General features: G+C 36.0%; 2 protein-coding genes across 14 annotated transcripts in view; one reads left to right on the top strand and one right to left on the bottom strand.

Moving 5' to 3' along the window:
* ATF7IP (activating transcription factor 7 interacting protein) overlaps positions 1-12,831 on the top strand; it is a 111,888-nt gene extending 99,057 nt beyond the window's left edge. For all 12 annotated transcript variants that reach the window (XM_077870989.1, XM_077870988.1, XM_077870987.1 and 9 more), the window contains 4 exons: positions 681-836; positions 2,759-2,941; positions 4,722-4,834; positions 8,228-12,831. In XM_077870989.1, coding sequence (XP_077727115.1) covers positions 681-836; positions 2,759-2,941; positions 4,722-4,834; positions 8,228-8,647 — 872 coding nt within the window. In that variant the 3' untranslated portion in view covers positions 8,648-12,831. The remainder of the gene's footprint in view (positions 1-680; positions 837-2,758; positions 2,942-4,721; positions 4,835-8,227) is intronic.
* A 710-nt stretch (positions 12,832-13,541) lies between these two features.
* PLBD1 (phospholipase B domain containing 1) overlaps positions 13,542-17,928 on the bottom strand; it is a 52,105-nt gene continuing 47,718 nt past the window's right edge. The window contains exons 9-11 of one of the 2 annotated variants that reach the window (XM_077870997.1): positions 16,519-16,704; positions 15,796-15,902; positions 13,542-13,829 (exon numbers count right to left, since the gene is read on the bottom strand). In XM_077870997.1, coding sequence (XP_077727123.1) covers positions 13,647-13,829; positions 15,796-15,902; positions 16,519-16,704 — 476 coding nt within the window. In that variant the 3' untranslated portion in view covers positions 13,542-13,646. Of the gene's footprint in view, positions 13,830-15,789; positions 15,903-16,450; positions 16,705-17,928 lie in introns of those variants that run through there. The other variant, XR_013364263.1, reaches the window with a different exon arrangement.

Here is a 17,928-nt window from a genome sequence, read left to right as displayed (position 1 = left end):
GCTAACGCTTTAATTTTTTTACAGTATAGTGAAGAATTCTTTAGAATTCAGAAATCAGTGGGGATCATTTTGGATAGAAGGGCTTTTGTTATAGTCTTTACATTATGCCATATAGTGGTTACCTTTTTTTAAGGGCTTCTTCTGAGATGTGAACATTTATTCCATAGGCTGTCCAAGACCTTTTTTGAGATCAGACACTCTATTGTATTTTAAAGACTGGGTAGTGTAAATAAGCAACCACCTATTCTATCAAACAAAAGAACCTAAACATTTGTAGAGTAGAGTTCAAGATAACTCGTAAAAAACTCATCAATTTATAGATATTTGTTTAGATGGATGTCCTTGATATAGATACATACATGTATGAATATAGGAAATGAAATAATTCTGATTGATATGATATTGTATTGAGTTCGGAAATAGGATTCTTTCATAAAAAACAACGTAAAACTATATAAATGTGAATTAGAATATGTATTAGAACCAATGGTGAATTGTTTAAGGCCATGATGTAATGTTTTACCCTGGCAGATGTGCACGATTAAAATAGAAATAAATTGCTCTCTTAGTGGTAAATGTGACTGAGTGGCAAGCAAATGTAAAATTCACAAATAAAAGGAAAACCTGTATTTCTAATTTTTGTCTATCAATAATCAAAATGTCTGTCTTTTAATTAATAGAACCTAAAAAGCTAAACCATACTCCTGTGTCAACCATGGGTTCTTCTCAACCTGTGTCTCGACCATTGCAACCCATCCAGCCAGCACCACCTCTTCAGCCATCTGGGGTGCCAACAAGTGGACCATCTCAGACAACCATACATTTACTACCTACAGGTAACTTGCCGAATCATTGAATTGAAGCTTTTAGTTTTGCCTAAAATGAAATAGGACTATGGAAGTAAGTGGAAAAATTAGATTGAAAATTAAGGATAATTCTTTTATTTTGGGACAGTACAACTTTTTGAATGTAATATAGCTTAGATTTGCTGACCATCTTCAATAGCAGCACAGATACAGAGTGGTTATAAAGAAGAGAAATTTATAGGTCTCTGTCATGTGTCACTATAAGCAGCAGAAATGAATATGGTTTCTCTTAAGGGGATGAGTGGAATGATTCACTCTGATTATGACCACAAAGTAATAATTGACTGATGAAGAAATAAATCTTAAATGATTCTTAATGTGAACTAGTTTTAACTGGCCTAACCCTACCATTTGGAGATATGTACTGATATTTTTACTCACTGCCTCTCAAGAAGTTATTAAATCCTACCTACATTTTCAAAATGTAGTATAGATCTCCTAAACTGTTGGGAAGCCAATCTAGACAATTTGTCTTTTCTTTTCCCTTTTTTTTTTTTTCTCTTTTTAAGATTGAATTTATGTATTTATTTGAGAGGGAAAGTGCACACATGCACTAGCAGAGGGACAGATGGTGGGGTGTATGGTAGAGGGGAAGGGAGAGGGATAGAATCTCAATCTGACTCTGTGTTGGATGTGGAGCCCAACATGGGGCTCACTCACACAACCCCAGAACCGAGAGTCAGACAAAACTGACTGAGCCACCCAGGTGCCCCAAGACAATTTGTCTTTTTTTATAAAATAGCCCATCATTAGAGATTTATCTGCAAAGTATATATGGACTTTTCTCATTAAGGAAAATGTTGAATTCACATGGAATTGTATCTAGTGAAATCAAAGTTTAAGTCACCAATTTAGATAATTTAGAAGGAAATATCATTAAGCAAACCATGTACAGTATAAATAATAAAATGGGTAATAAAGAGATGAAGAGGTGTAAGGATTCCTCCTTGTATACTTTTTTTCCCTTTCTAAAGGCTCACATTGAAAGTTTGGATATGTAAAGATTAAGTAAAGATGTTAGTAAGTAAGCCATTAGTAAAGAAACCTTTTTATTTATGTCATAGTATTTACCTCCAAATTTGTTTTATTACGAAATCTGTTTTTCCATGTGAAAGTAGATTTATTATTATTTTTTATTATATATTTAATATGTGGTTACTTGTGAAATGTGATGATAATTCAGAGAGTTATTAACAAGAATGTGTTAACCCCTAAAATAATTATTGTAGTTCCATGCTGCCAGTGAACATTTAGGACTTTTTGAGAAATATATGTTAATATAATCATAATATATATGATGTTAACATCACTCAAGGCATGAATGTTTTCTAGAATATAGATTAGGAGGAATGGTGGAGTAGAGAAGGAAGAATTCTGTATTTTAATTAATGTTTTATTGTTTTGAATTAGGAGATGGTTTGGGTCACCTAAAGAAAATACCAGTTACATTAGCTAGCCAGTTTGTTGAACTGTGGGAATATAGTTATTCTTGGATTTGCCATTAGTAGAAGGCCTAGAAGACCCCAAATCCTTCTGTATTAAGAATAATTAAACATTGAGAAGTGAGGAGTGAAAATTTGCTGTTTTAAATCACTCCCTTAAGATCATACTCTCAAGTCTTTATCTTCACAGGCTTAAGTCAAAACTAAAGAGTGGGAAGGGCATTGGACATGGTTGAAGTGTTCTTTTTTTTTTTTTTTTTGAAGTTTGGTTTGTAATAATAGTATTGTTAGTTTTGGTTAGCCATATTAGTCTTCTCTTTCAAGATTACAAAAGGAGACTGTTGTCTGTATTTCTCTCTTTATTGTAGTTAGATTTTGTGCAAAATTACTTACCATTAATAACTGTTTACTTAAAACTGCATTTCAATATGTTTTTCTGCTTTTCGTTAGCTCCAACCACCGTGAATGTAACACATCGTCCAGTAACTCAGGTGACCACAAGACTCCCTGTACCAAGAGCTCCTGCAAACCACCAAGTAGTTTATACAACTCTCCCAGCACCACCAGCTCAGGCTCCCCTACGAGGAACGGTTATGCAGGCTCCTGCTGTTCGGCAGGTCAATCCCCAAAATAGTAAGAGACTCTTCTTGTGTGTGGCCTCAAGTTACATGTAGTTCTTCAACATTTAGTGGGCTTATATTGACATTAGATTTAGCAAAAAATGCTTATAATATCATATTAAAACTATTACTAATTTTTTTCTTCTCTAAAGAGTTAACCAGAAAAATTGGACATGTGTAATATATGATTTGTGCTTCATGTATTGTCTTCAATTTAATTTTATTTATGGCCTGTATTCTCACAATGCTCTGTTTGATGGTGATCTGCCCTCTTTAAGAGATACCTTGCCTAATTAAAGTACGAATGATCAATTGTGGCATAGCCCAAATGATGGCAATAATGGTTAAGCTGAGAATAGAAGACAGGAAAATATTAAAGGAAATCTTTTGTTTCTACACACATACACGTGCATCACGTGCATACACACACACACACACACAATTTTATGTATATATTATATTCAGTAGTAAAATATAGTTTGTTTAAAAAGCATATGAAAGTTTAAAGACGACTAACAAAATGAACCACCTATGAAATCTTCACCATTCTAAAAAATAGAGCTTTATCAGTGTCCTACAAACTTATTATAGTATGTCCACCCTTAATTGTTTCCCTCTCCCTTTTCATCAGAGGTAACCACCGTCTTTACTTTCTGCTTTTCTGTCTGATTTTGCCACCTAAGTAAATATCACTAAAAATATTTAGTTTTGCCAAATTTAATAGCAAAGGCAAATCTAGCTATTTAAAGAAACTGCCATTGTTAGGTGATGATTTCAAGAAGAAAATAAACTAAGCAGAGTTTCTGGTTCACAATCTGACTTAACTTTTCTGAAGTTTATAAGAATGTTTTCCGGGAAATCAGTAAGGTCTCGCCATAGTCAGGTACACACTATTGTATGGGCCAGGAACTGAATTTATGGCAGGAATATGGTCCAGGCAGTAGATGACTTTAAACTGTCTGCTTATGTTGCCCTAATATATGTCAAAATAGTTTTCTGTTCAGTGAAATGAGTATCGTTAGTTAGTTGTTCAGCACGGCGTGGAGAGAAAGTGAGGAGCCTCATTAACACAAACCAAGGATAACTTATAGTCAAGATTTCTGTTCTAGTTGGAAGGATGAGACAGCAGAGATATTTTTGAGGACGGCTTCAGTTTGTCTACCTTTAGAGTTATACTGCTCTGTTCTGGTCTGTTTGCCTTCTACATATGGTATACCACTGTGTTCTGTTGTAGGATTTTTGCTTAGAGTTCTTTTGATAGGGATTCCATTTATTTCTCTCCGGGGCTGGATCTCCTGTTTCTTGTATCTCATATTTTCCTCTTTATTGATTTTCTGTCTCATAGTTGGTGGCACACATCCTCCAAGGGCTTCTTGGAAAGGGTTCATGGAAATAAGATTTTTTTTTTGATTGCTTGCATTTTGGTTGCATGCATACAGGAAAATTTCTTTTTTCTCATGCTCAATTATTTGGTTGAGTGTAGACTTCCAGGTTAGAAATGGTTTTCCTTCCAAATTTTAAAAACATCACTTTGCTGGCTTCAAGTGTTTAATCGGTGTTCTACCAAATTTACAGTAGAAATCTAGGGGATTTTGTTTGTGTTTTTTTTAAGAGAGGGAAAGAGATGGGAGGGGGGCAGAGGAAGAGAGGGACACTTAAGCATCGAGATGTAGGGCTTGATCTCTCAACCCTGAGACCATGACATGAGCCGAAATCAAGAGTCAGATGCTTAACTGATTGAACCACCCAGGTGTCCTAGAATTCTAGTTTTATGCCTTAACTTTCTTTTGTAGGTGTCACAGTTCGAGTGCCTCAAGCAACTACATATGTTGTAAATAATGGACTAGCCCTGGGATCAACAGGACCTCAGCTCACAGTGCATCACCGACCACCACAAGTGCATACTGTAAGTATTGTTTGGATTTCCAAAATTCTCAGCTGTAGGGCTGTCAAATATTATTATAGTTAGCATTTATCCTTCAAGCTGGTTGTATCAAGAGGAAAAGACACGTCTTCTGTTTTTCTGACAGAAGTTTATTCAGGAGAATATATCTTAACTGTTATAAACATCCTTGATGACCATCATCCCTAAGAACATGCTTGTGGGTGGTATACAGTGTTCAAGAAGAGTCCACAGCTGGGGCATGTAAAGTGAAATAGACCATTTTTAATTTATGGTTACATTAAAAAGATGTGTTTTTTGAGTATTAAAAAGAGTATTTTAAGAAGTATTTTTTCATGTTCTAGCTTTACTCTTTTCCTCAAAGCCTTATATGGCAGTTCTAATTGGTGCATTGCCATCACTATTTTTTTTAATAATCCACTGGCATTGGGAATTCATTTGTTAAGAGATAACAGAGAAGATCAAAGATTTCCCCTTAGATTTAGGCTCCAAAACAATGTCCCAATATTCTGTGACATGATTTTTAACAGTGTTTGGTATGCTATACCATGTATATGGAAATACTGGCTTTTTGAGAAGGGAGGGAATTGAAATTTCATATCACTTTTTGTCAAGCAAAATGTCCCTTTTAAAGTATGCATAATAATTGCTAGCATTTCTTGAGCACTTATTGTGTGCCAGGCGCTGTTAATACTTGGTCCTCACTCAGGAATCCTTTAGGACTCTTGCTTTCCTTTTTTATTCTTTATTATAGATAGAGCAGCTGATGCACAGAGAGGTTGAGTAACCAGCCCAAGATCATATCTCATAAAAACCCATACATTCCACCTTTCTAGTCTATCCTCTTAACAGCTGTTATTTTTATTACTCCACTACAATGAAAAAAATTAATGTTACTGGAGCATTAATTGTATACCAGGCACTCTATCAAGTACATGTGTTATTTAATTTAATTCTTACAACCCTATGAGGATTATTCTCCTTTTGATAGAAAAAAGATAATGTGTCACAGAGACGTTAAGTGGTTACTCAGGTTACTCACTGTCATTACCCAAACTAATATCAAAGCCATTTTAACTTAGGTGTTCTGATCCCAGCATCCTTAGTGTTTTTGTTGTTTCAAAACTGACCCTGTTAGAATATGTGGTGAATGTGCCATTACTGTTGTTTGCAGCTACAGATAATTTCTTTCATTCCCTATTCCTTAAAAAAATATAGAGTAAAAATCTCTAATACCATAGTTTTACAAATTTGATGACCTATCAAGAGCTTTATTTAAAAAACCAGGGATCCCTGGGTGGCACAGTGGTTTGTCGCCTGCCTTTGGCCCAGGGCGCGATCCTGGAGACCCGGGATCGAATCCCACGTCGGGCTCCCGGTGCATGGAGCCTGCTTCTCCCTCTGCCTGTGTCTCTGCCTCTCTCTCTCTCTCTCTCTCTCTCTCTCTGTGACTATCATAAATAAATAAATAAGAAAATAAAAAAATAAAAAAATAAAAAATTAAAAAAAAAAAAAAAAAACCAGAGCCCATGTGTATTGTCTTAGAATAAACTATGTATCTCAGGAGGAACATTTTTAAAATTTTAATTGATTTAAAACATGCTTTTAATAAGAATTTCAAAATCTATAAAAAATAGAGAGTATGCAATGATGATTCCCACTTACCTATCACTAATCTTCCAGCACTTAATCAGTATATGGCTAATCTTTTTCATATCTAATGCCACCCAGTTATTCTGACAACCCATGTATACATAAGGTTATTTTATTTTATTTTTTTAAAGATTTTATTTATTTATTCATGAGATACACACACACACACACACATACACACAGAGGCAGAGACATAGGCAGAGGGAGAAGCAGGCTCCATGCAGGGAGCCTGACGTGGGACTCGATCCCGGGACTCCAGGATCATGCCCTGGGCCGAAGGCAGGCGCTAAACTGCTGACCCACCCAGGGATCCCCTACATGGGGTTATTTTAAAGGAGATTCCTATTATTTTATTTGTAAAATCTGAATAAAAGCCTCCATTGCAATGGCAAAAATGAAAAAGCAAAAGTTTTTCAGATACATATTTATGATTTTTTCTATGCACATTACTGCTACTAAGTTTTGACAAGGCATGGAGATTAAAATGATATCATGAGGGATCCCTGGGTGGCGCAGCGGTTTAGCGCCTGCCTTTGGCCCAGGGCGTGATCCTGGAGACCCGGGATCAAATCCCACGTCAGGCTCCCGGTGCATGGAGCCTGCTTCTCCCTCTGCCTGTGTCTCTGCCTCTGTGTGTGTGTATGTGTGTGTGTGACTATCATAAATAAATAAAAATTAAAAAAAAAAATAAAATGATATCATGAGACCTTTACAGAGTTCATTATTTAGTGTATGTAAATTATCCTTTTTAGGAAATGCATATTTAAAACATAGTTTTTGTTAAATGAATTTTAGTTAAGGAAATCTTATTATTTCATGACTTTCAGTCTGAAGTCAGTGAGCAAATGGTATCTTTCACTTGGAAAAAAAACGTCACTCATATCCCTTTTTCCTGGCTCACATGTGAATCTTTTTTTTTTTTAATTATCACTATAATCATTATTAAAACCTAGATATAATAATAGTCCAGTGTTAGAAACAAGTCAGTTTTAATTCATACACTTATTCATGCTTTTTCATCATATGGCCTTAACCTACCTTTCCAAATTTCTTATTCATATGTCCTATGTCTAAGTAATTGTGAATGCTTGATTTTGCCCATAAATCCCCTTACTTTCTTATACCCATGCCCTTTTCATGCTTCATCTATTGACAGAAAGGTACACAGTATTTCTCTATTTTTTAAATCTCACCTTTCATAGTCTAAATGCCACAATTTTTGTGCAGACTGACCAAGAACATAATATACATTCAGTATTAAGTGTGTTTATTTATGATATGCTTCTGTCCTTAGGTGGGAAAAATGGCTTAAAAATGAAAGTAGAGTTGAATAGTCAAATTAAATACATATAGGAGACTGCCGCACATGATATTTAAAAATGTTACATTATTCTAAAATGAGAATCTATGGCATAAATAATTAATTATTTATTAGAAATAGATGATTATTTTAGTTTCTATCAAAATGATGTTCCATCAGCAAAGGCTTTTATTTCCTGAGGAAAGCTCAATATTTTGGAAGTCCAAAGTCTATAGGAATAAACTTCAGCACTGTTATTTATGGCATGATTGATCACAAATCAAATAGGACTAGCCAAATGTGGTATAGTATTTGGTATTTCTTGGTATTCTTGATGTAAAATGATCTCTCTCTAAATGATCTCTTAGATGTTTTAGTTCTAGCATTCAGAAATAATCTTCTCTGTGATCATTATTAAATCAACATGACTCTTGTTTTGTTAGGAGCCCCCACGCCCTGTGCACCCAGCCCCCTTGCCAGAAGCCCCACAGCCACAGCGTCTGCCCCCAGAAGCTGCCAGCACATCTCTGCCTCAGAAGCCACACTTGAAGTTAGCACGAGTTCAGAGTCAAAATGGCATTGTACTATCATGGAGTGTCCTGGAGGTAGATCGAAGCTGTGCCACTGTTGACAGCTACCATCTCTATGCTTACCATGAGGAACCCAGTGCCACTGTGCCCTCACAGTGGAAAAAGATTGGAGAAGTAAAGGCACTTCCCTTGCCCATGGCATGCACTCTCACCCAGTTTGTATCTGGCAGCAAATACTACTTTGCAGTACGAGCCAAGGATATTTATGGACGTTTTGGACCTTTCTGTGATCCTCAGTCAACAGATGTGATCTCTTCTTCCCAGAGCAGTTAAACCTTGGAGCCTTTATCTCTTCCTCTTTCCAAGTTCCACTTTTTGGTCTTGTTTTAATCTTGTGCATGATATTCATTGTAAAATCCACATTGTGCAAGATTTCTTCGACAGATGTGTATATACACTACATTTGTTTATAACCAGAAGTAAAATAAACAGCCCATAAAGCAAGAGTCTTTTCCTGGACAATTGAAACTTCAAGGTTTTGAAATGTAAATGTGCACCTTGCTTTAGTTCTAAGGCTGGGGAATATGTGTGGGTGTTTATGTATGTTTTTCCCTATTTATATGTTTACTGCAGTGAAATCTCCCATTTCCATTCTCAAATTTACCTCTCTTCAAGGTATAAAGTAAGTAGATCAAGGGATCCGAGGTATGGTATGTAACTGGCATGATTCTGCTTCTAAGGGATCTGTAGGTTCATAGTTAAATGATTTAAGCTGAATCTAAACAAAACCCAAAGAAAGAAATAAAAAGCAAAATGGTTAAATAGTTGAAAATGGGTTAATTTGAACATAGGAAAAGATCTATTAATCTTTTTTGTTTTTTTTTTTTTCATTGTTAATTAGGTGAAAAAGATTTGCATTGGCCCCTCTTTACTAATCTGGCTCTTACATTTATTTTGTGCCTTAAAGATTAACTGCAAAAATAAACGTGACCATTTGTCCATTGTTTGATCTTCTCTTTCAGCCTTTCGCCCTTCATTCCTCCTTCTTCTCCACTAAATATAGAATGTTCCCCTCAAGTCAATTTTAAACCAAGGCTTTTAGATATATTCTTATCGATGGCATCACTACATTGAACTCCCAAAAATTTGACTTACTCTTCTCTAAGAACATAAGTGCTTTTGTCTGTGGTCACTGTTTAAATTAACTGTGTAAAATGGACCAAGAGAAGAAAGACCATATTGTCTAAGAAAATTGTCCTTCAAACATATTTTAAGACTTACGTTGCATATTGTGTTAGAGATTATGAAAGCAGTGCTAGTTCCTTTATTACCCAAAGCATAGTATTCTGTCATAGGTAGTAAATAATAAAATTCAGAAAATATAGTAAGCTAAAATATCAAGGGGGAAAGCTTTATTTCCTTATTAATCTCGTATCATTTTTTCTGTTTTAACCTTTTAACTTTGTTTTGATGGTGCCAAGTTTTGTCTGATTTACCCTCTGTCAGCTTTGGACAGAATTTAAAGTATATCCTTTGGGGTTATCTTATGTAACATTAGATACAACTTTCTGTGCATCTCTGGTCCTCTTCAGAGTTGATCAAATTCTATTTCAGTCATGGAGTATGAGTGCCAGCTTTACTGGTATCAGATAGGTATTCAAGTGTAGGTAATTTAGGGCAGGAGACATGGGGTGAGTTTGGGGACGAAGAGTATGGTTGGGACTAGTTTGAAAGAAATTCATGGAGTTTGTGAAACAATTTTTCAAGTCATCTTCCCTTACCATATTTGAATCCGTATCTCTACTTTCCCAAAGTGACTTCATTTTTAATTTTTCTTAGAATTATAGGAGGGAGCTATCCCTTCTATTAATGCTGCTTTGTTTGCAACTTTGATAGCTTGTAATGGGAAGCATTCTAGTTGTAAAGAAACTCTCATTAGAGACTTCACTGGCCAGTGTACTGCCACATTATGTGTGAAGTTTGATGCAGAAGAAAGCCTACAGATTGCCAAAATGTAAGTGCTCTAAAACCTTCCTTTCACTTTCAGAAAATGAGACAATGAGAAGTAAAGTTTTCATGAATCAAATTTGCCAACCAGCTCTGTAGATGTTACTCATTCTAGGACTAATGATGATAAAAGAAGTTGTCGATGTCATGCCAATGAAAATTGTAAACGGGAGAAAATTGATGATCTTCTAGATGTGTATGAACACCTATCTGTATCTGCATGTGTATATGTTTTTACCTGCAGTGGTTGCATTGTTGATTATGTGTTCAAGATCATTCCTGTCTACAGAATGGAAAACCCATGTTCAAAATTGTTCTTTATTGACCGGTTTTATGGTCCTGTGATGACAATTTGCTTACCTAGCCTAGAAAAGCTTCTCTTGGTGAATATTTTTATTTATATTCACTTATCTTTTTTTTTTTAAAGCTTTCATAGCATTATATAATCAGGTAAAGAAAGCCCAGTAGAATGAAAATATTATTTTAGCCTATATTGTATGTCTTCTGTCAAAGAAAAATATAATAAATTCTCAAATAGTAACCCTAAAAATACATTTACTACAGCAAAATTAAACTTTTTATTCCAGATGGTGGAAGGAAGGTACAAAGAGAGACTGTAATTATTTGAGGAAAGCGTATATTATGAGATACTTTCCTCAAATTAGCATGCCAAGGGATTTATAGGCAACAGCTGTATTGAATTTACTGAAAAGTGCTAGGCTAGAACTATAGGCTTTTATTTTGGGCAGGTTTTAATGTTGATAAGCTCTGACTTTCGGTTTGTTTTGTTTCTTTTGGGAGAGAGAATGGAGGACTCAACTAGAAATAGCTACTGATTACAGACTATATTGTAGCAGTTCACACTCCATGGTACTTTTTCACAAAGTATTACAAATAAGTTTGATTATCCCATTTTGGGAATGCAAGTTTGCCACAGTTTTAGCCTGACAGTACTTGTGTAAGTATTGCCTTATTGGAAATCCTGGCAACTTCTCATATTTTGACCTGAAATATAGGATGTTCATATGGCATTTGAAGGTAATGGTGATGTTTGTTACTCTCTGTTTTGCACTTTGTCAGTAATTTTCACCCTGTTTTAAGTGTGAGTAAGCCTCTTTTTAAAATTATGTTCTTGCCAGTAAATTTATAAATTACAAAGACAACATCTGTTGTTAACTTTATGAGGTAATTATATCCCTATTTCTCTAGACTCACTTTGAAATATGCAGAATATTGTGTGTACTGTTTAATACAATAGATGCTCATGAGAGAAGGGAAGAGTACAGCTTTCTTCCCTGAAAAGTGAGTATTTATTGGGATGCCATTTGCCTCATAGAGAGTGTTCCCCACTCGTCCCACCCCCATTGCTAGATTAAAGATTTAATTGGGAAACATGACCTAAAGCAAGGAGCTTAGAATATTTGGTACATCTGTCTGCAAAATTCCTTACGCAGGCTGCACTGTACAGTTCTCTCACTGTATTGAGCAAGTGTTAACTTAGTTTTTGTCGTTTGCTCTTTTGCTTACATTTTCCAAATTATTTATGCAGCAAGGTGAATGTTAATATTGCATGATAGGCATTTATCTTGTTCCAAGAATTTTCCAGTACTGTACAAGATTAACAAAATAATACCTGTGGTATCCTCTTCTCTTTCTTTGATACACTGTGATTTTAGCACATTGGAGTACTGAAAAGACCTTCCAAGTGTTCTCCCCAGCTTTCCTCCTTGGGCTATTTCAGTGTAGTATGATTTGTTATTTTAATTTTGTCATTAACTAGACATTGGCCTGTTTTATAAAATTTCCAGAAAAGCCATGCCCCAGTATTGTACTATTGGAAATAATTACCTAAGAACAATGTAGGATTCTGCATTCCTTACTCTTTACTGAGTGATGACCCTCTCCCACTTCTTAAAATTTTTGGACAAAAAGAATGATCTCATGAGGTGTTTTTGTTAGTGTGACAGACTTAGATCTAATTCCTAAAAAGCATTCCCCTTGGACCATCCAATGGGGAGGGACACATGTTTTGTCTTCTCTTTTTCAAATAGTTTTATCATGCTACATAAGTTTATTTTTATTTGTAGAATCAGCTAAGTACCCATCATTTATATTTAAATGCTAGGGGTTTTTGTTTTTTTCTAGTTTTGTTTGTAAATAAGGTAACTGGGCAATCAAACACCTTTTGGGGATCCTGGCTTTATTATTTTCTCAGCCATTTCAAAATTAAATATAAAAATAAATCCTTTGTAGTAAACTTGCATCCTGATTTTTCTTTATTGCAGTTGAAAATGTAAATAATAAGACAATGTAAGACCTTCCTAATGTCTAATATAAACTGGGCTATATCAAGTTGCCCAATTTTTATTAGGTTTTGAAGGTTTTTGTGGTTTTTTTTTTCTTTTTTAAATGTACAGTAGAGTGGTGTCTGTATAAGTGTTAACTGTAGTGGGATTTTGTCCAGCAAGCCTGAAATTTATACTTTGAAATAAACTACTGGGTTTTTAACATTCTGAGTATTCGGATTCATTCTAGTTATTCTCAGCTCTTGTGTTGCTTTTGGAACGTCTCTCACCTTGTTAAGAATCACCCATCATACTGTATAATATGGTTTATTTAACCATATTAAGTAGTTAATGTGGCTAACGAGCGCTCAAGCCACATACAGTTCTCTAGCTTTGAAAGAGAAGTTGTTAGGTAGAGGTGCTCCCACATTAGATATGCTGCCTTTAACTAATGGGAGACCTAAGGTTTTATTGTGCCGAGTCTGCACCACAAAAGGATTTGGTGCTTGTTAATGACCAGAAGAATCACTAACTGTATTTCTGTTAGAAGTTCCTTTGAAAACGAAGCTCCAGCATTCCCCAGGGCTTTGTCATTACACATATTCAGCCAAAGGAAGGAGAAAAAGCGTTGGAAGAGTACAAGTTCTTAGGGACCAGGCCTGGAAGTGACACTAATCTCAGAGTCCTTTGGCAAGAACCCTATCATGGCACAACCATCTAGGAAAACCTGAGAGATGTGGGCTATATGGCCAGGCATGAAAGGAGAATGTGGATCTGGATGAGCAGTTTCTGCCATACTCTCTTGTACATACCCTTGTATTCTAAAGCCAGGTATTGTTCTTTGTCTTCTAGAATGTATCTTCCAGAGTGTGTCACCCTATGTAGTGAATGTTTGTTGTAAAAAACTATAAAATCAGAAAATGAAAGTGACAGACTGAATTTAATATATTTTATTAAGATTAATTCTGAATGGAAAAACATAGCTAAAATCGCACCTTTGGAATCTTCTCTGCAACCTTCTATTCCCTCAACTCCCTCCTTCATTTTCTGTCATGTTTCAAAATTGGTTTCATGGTCATAAAATCAAAGTTGTAGATCTCTGGCATGCCCTTGTGGAGAGTTTTGTTGAAACGGTTCCAGTGAAAAACAGGAAGTCCACCTTGTGTGGTGGGACCACTAATGGCATAGGCTGTGTACTCCGATGCGAGGTAGATATCTGCCACCTGGGAAGAGAGAGGAGAGGGACGTTTTAGAAAGCCATTTGGAAAAAACTAAATTCCTGTTTTTCCTTCTGGGTTTGTTTTTTGTTTTTTGTTTTTGTTTGTTTTTGTTTTTTTGTCCTGCTCTTTCTCCAAAGTCACAGTATTAGTCCTCTTTTAAAATAAAATCTTTCAAGCTTCCACAACATGCTCTTCCATAGCCATTTAGCATTCAGATATGAATTGAGTAGAAGTGCATTAATGTAGCCAAAAGGGTGAGGTCTGGAGTCAGAATGCTCACATGCAGAATTCTAGCTTCAAAACTTGTTTAAAAAATAACCCTTCTGACTCCATGTTCTCATTTCTAAAAGGGCTTTAATAACCCTACTTCAAAAAAAAAAAATAACCCTACTTCATAGAAGAGTTGTCATGAGGATTAATGAGAGCAAATACTTGGAGCAGCATCTAGAATATATTCCTCAGTAAAAGTTGTTATTATCAAGGTAGTAACAGAGTTTTAAAGTAGAAGGAACTCAGTATCCAAAAACGAGGTCCATGGTTCTCCAAAGCACCTAAATACTGGAGAGCAGCAGATCTTAGCCTTAGACGAACAAAGAAAGTGTCTCATGACTTCTGATTTTCCACATATTCAAAATGGCTCAAAGAAAATGATAATAAATTAAGTATATCCTTCAACAGAGACTCTTCTGATGAAAAATTGGCAGACTCCTCTCTCCAGAAGAAAGTAAAATGGCAGGTGGAAGGTTTGCTTGGGTTCTCTCAGGCAAGACAGCAGAGGTAATTCTCTGTGTATTTGGGAATGGCTATAACACTTCTTGCATACTTTACTGAATGTTTGCAAATCCTATTAAAAAGAAACATGCACTCATTGGGGTTTCATGTGTACCAAGCTGTCTACATCCACTATTTTTTTTTTTTTTTAATACAGCATATTGGGTGGGAGTCTGTAAAGCTAGAGCTTTGTTCTCTTCCTATAGCTAAAAAGTAACTTGAGTAGGGACTAGATTACTTTAAAGCATCTTCTGTTTAGGCATTAGGCTGATAGAAAAAAGATGGGTAGGAGGACCAGCATTCTTAACAGTTAATTCCACTTCTAACATTTCTTCTAGAATTCAGACTGGAAGTGCAAACAGAAAGACATGCCCAACCAGGAGTGCAAAAAGAACATGGTAGAATGATGCTTTTACACCAACCACGTGGCTTATAACCTTGGACACCCCAAATCAGTAGTGTGCAGGAAAGTTTTTAACGACCAGCTCTCTGAGGAAAAAGACCTTGACTTTAAGTGCTTGCTGATTTCCATTGTGTAAATACTCAATCCCCCATGGCTGATTTCAGGTTGTCATTGATGTCAACTGATTTTATTTTATTTATTTATTTATTTATTTTTTGTCAACTGATTTTAACAGTTGGTTCTCACAAGCCCTTATGAGCTGACTTCAGCCCACCACTGCAAATAAATAATACCTATTTATTACCTGTATTATGAGATATATTACAGCACTTAATTCTTATATGGTGAAAACCCTTTAGTGCTTGTCCAATAAACTTGTTCTTTCAGCTAAATTCAATTCCTGTTTAATGTGAAATCAAACCACTCCCAATAATAGGTTCTTAATTGATAGCTTAAGACAACATTATCATCATCATCATGATGGTGTACATTTACAAATAAGTATTCTAAGCATCGATATTAAATGTTTATTCTTCACAAAAATCCTATAAGGCAAGTACTGTTATGTCCATCTTACAGATAAGGAAACAAATATCACAAGATTATGGAATTTACTATTAAGTGGCAGAGTTAGGCAATGGGACCTACCACCAGAAACTACAAAAGCTGGTTCCTGAATTGAATTTATGGTCAGAGACAATATTGTGCTTTATGCCACGAAAATCTCTCAGCTTTGGCTCTGAATGGGTCTACGTGCAGATGGAAATTAAATTCAAAAGCCAATTTGCATGTTACCTTCGTGTCATAGCAACCTCCAGGACTTGGGTTAAGTGAGTTCAGGTCTTCACGGCAGCAGATGGTATTACAGGGATCGCCCTTAGTGTAAGGATCCTTCTTATAATCTAGGAAGAAACAGTAATGGAGAAGAGGGTGAGTACGGGCTGTTCTGAGATCTACCTGCCCACAGTAAGCTTTTTGGACCTCTTGGAGTCTAGATAATCAGAGAGTCCACCCCAGCAGCCTCACTGACCCAGCCGCTCTCAAGAACTTCGCACACTGAGGAATTGGATGAAGAAAGATAATAAAGGATAAATGTGCATCACTGTTTTTCAACAGATAAGTACAAATTTGATACTGTTCATAATTTATGAAGTATTTAGGAATAATTTTTGTTTTATTAGCTGCTTTTTTCCTTGGAAGAAATCCTGTGTTAGGGTTGAGGAGGAGTGGTAAAACGAAAGTACTCTGGGTTATTATTTCTTCTGTGTTTTACATTTTTTTTTTCAGTTAAACCTGTAGAATCTTCCCTGTCATTTTATAAAAGAAGACAAAATTCTATATGTTGAGTATAAAATATTTATAGTATTGATTGAATACTAAATATTTAATTCAGTAACTTCTTATAATTCCTTCTAGTACAGAGATGGATTCTTTACTTGGGGAAACTTACATAGATTCTTTATCCATGGGGAAGAAAAGGAGTTTTGAAGAATGATTCTTGAGAAATGTGCTACGTACTGTTGTATCGCATGATATATTTCATGGATGCCATATCAATCACTTTCCCTTGGTCACGCCGGAAGATTTTGGCTCGTGAAGCCATATCATAGGAGTACTCCAAACCCAGCTTCTGAACTAGCATTGGATAGCCACTCCAGCTGTAGATTTTTTCATGGAAAGGAATGTTGTAGGAGGGCCAATATCCTGATTTGGGATGGGAAGGAAGGGTGACATTGACAGGGAGATGGAAAAGAGAGACGGAATGAAAGAAATGTTATTCATGATAGTTTCTTTTGAAAATTGGCACAATGTGATTGCAAAATGATATTATTGAAGGAAATAAAGCTTTGAATGTAAACACTGGCCTGAGGGGGGCACTTGACAGGATGAGCACTGGGTGTTATTCTGTATGTTGGCAAATTGAACACCAATAAAAAATAAATTTATTATTAAAAAAATTCTAGAAACAAAAAAAATAAAAATAAACACTGGTCTGCAAACTGATCCTTTTAAATTTACAGAATCAATATATCTCTAGATTATTCCATTGGGGAAAGAAGAGCATCAGACTTCTTTGGTTTTCACCCAAAATTCTTAAAGCAATCTATTAAGCAGAAAATAACCTTATTATCTGTACAGCAAAATGAAGCATAACACAGAGTAGTCTGGGGAGCTGGTTTAAGTGAACTTGGTTATTGAAATGCCAAAAGATAGTTTCACAATGTGGCCCTAACAGGGAATGGACCAGGTGCTAATCATGGGATAGCAGAAGAACACAATACCTAACGTTCAGAAAACCTGAATTCTGGGCTCAGGGCTGAATGACCAAGCCTTAGGCAGTTAGCCTCATTTTATTATCTTGTTTTGACAGGAGAGGGAAGGAAGAATCCATAATTTGAAGAGATTGGAGATGATCTTTAAGGTTCCAGCAGGCTTTAACTTCTTTGTAAGCATTCCTTAAGGCTTAGCTTCATCCCAAGCTTCATTATGTGCCAGGGTCATAGAGCCCATTCATCACTAAGCATCAAATGTGTGACACAGCTCTAGTATGATCAATATTTCAAGAACATCCCAGATTACAGTGGCCTGGGCTATAACTGATTGTCATCACAGGGGCTCCTCAACCATTCTGGGGTTGATTTCCCAACCCCATATTGTCTTGGCCTTTGTCTGCCTCTCTCCTTTTTTACTGTTTTATAGGATCCCCTACTCAGGGGTGAAGATACAGAGATTTAAAGCCATAAGAGGGCAGCCCCAGTGGCGCAGTGGTTTAGCGCCGCCTGCAGCCTAGGGCATGATCCTGGAGACCCTGGATCGAGTCCTGCATCGGGCTCTCTGCATGGAGCCTGCTTCTCTCTCTGCCTCTCTCTTTCTCTCTCTCTCTGTCTGTCTCTATGAATAAATAAATAAATAAAAAAGCGCCGCCTT

This window comes from Canis aureus, chromosome 25 (genome assembly GCF_053574225.1).
Source record: "Canis aureus isolate CA01 chromosome 25, VMU_Caureus_v.1.0, whole genome shotgun sequence".
NCBI lineage: Eukaryota > Metazoa > Chordata > Mammalia > Carnivora > Canidae > Canis > Canis aureus.
This window is presented reverse-complemented; position numbering and strand designations above follow the sequence as displayed.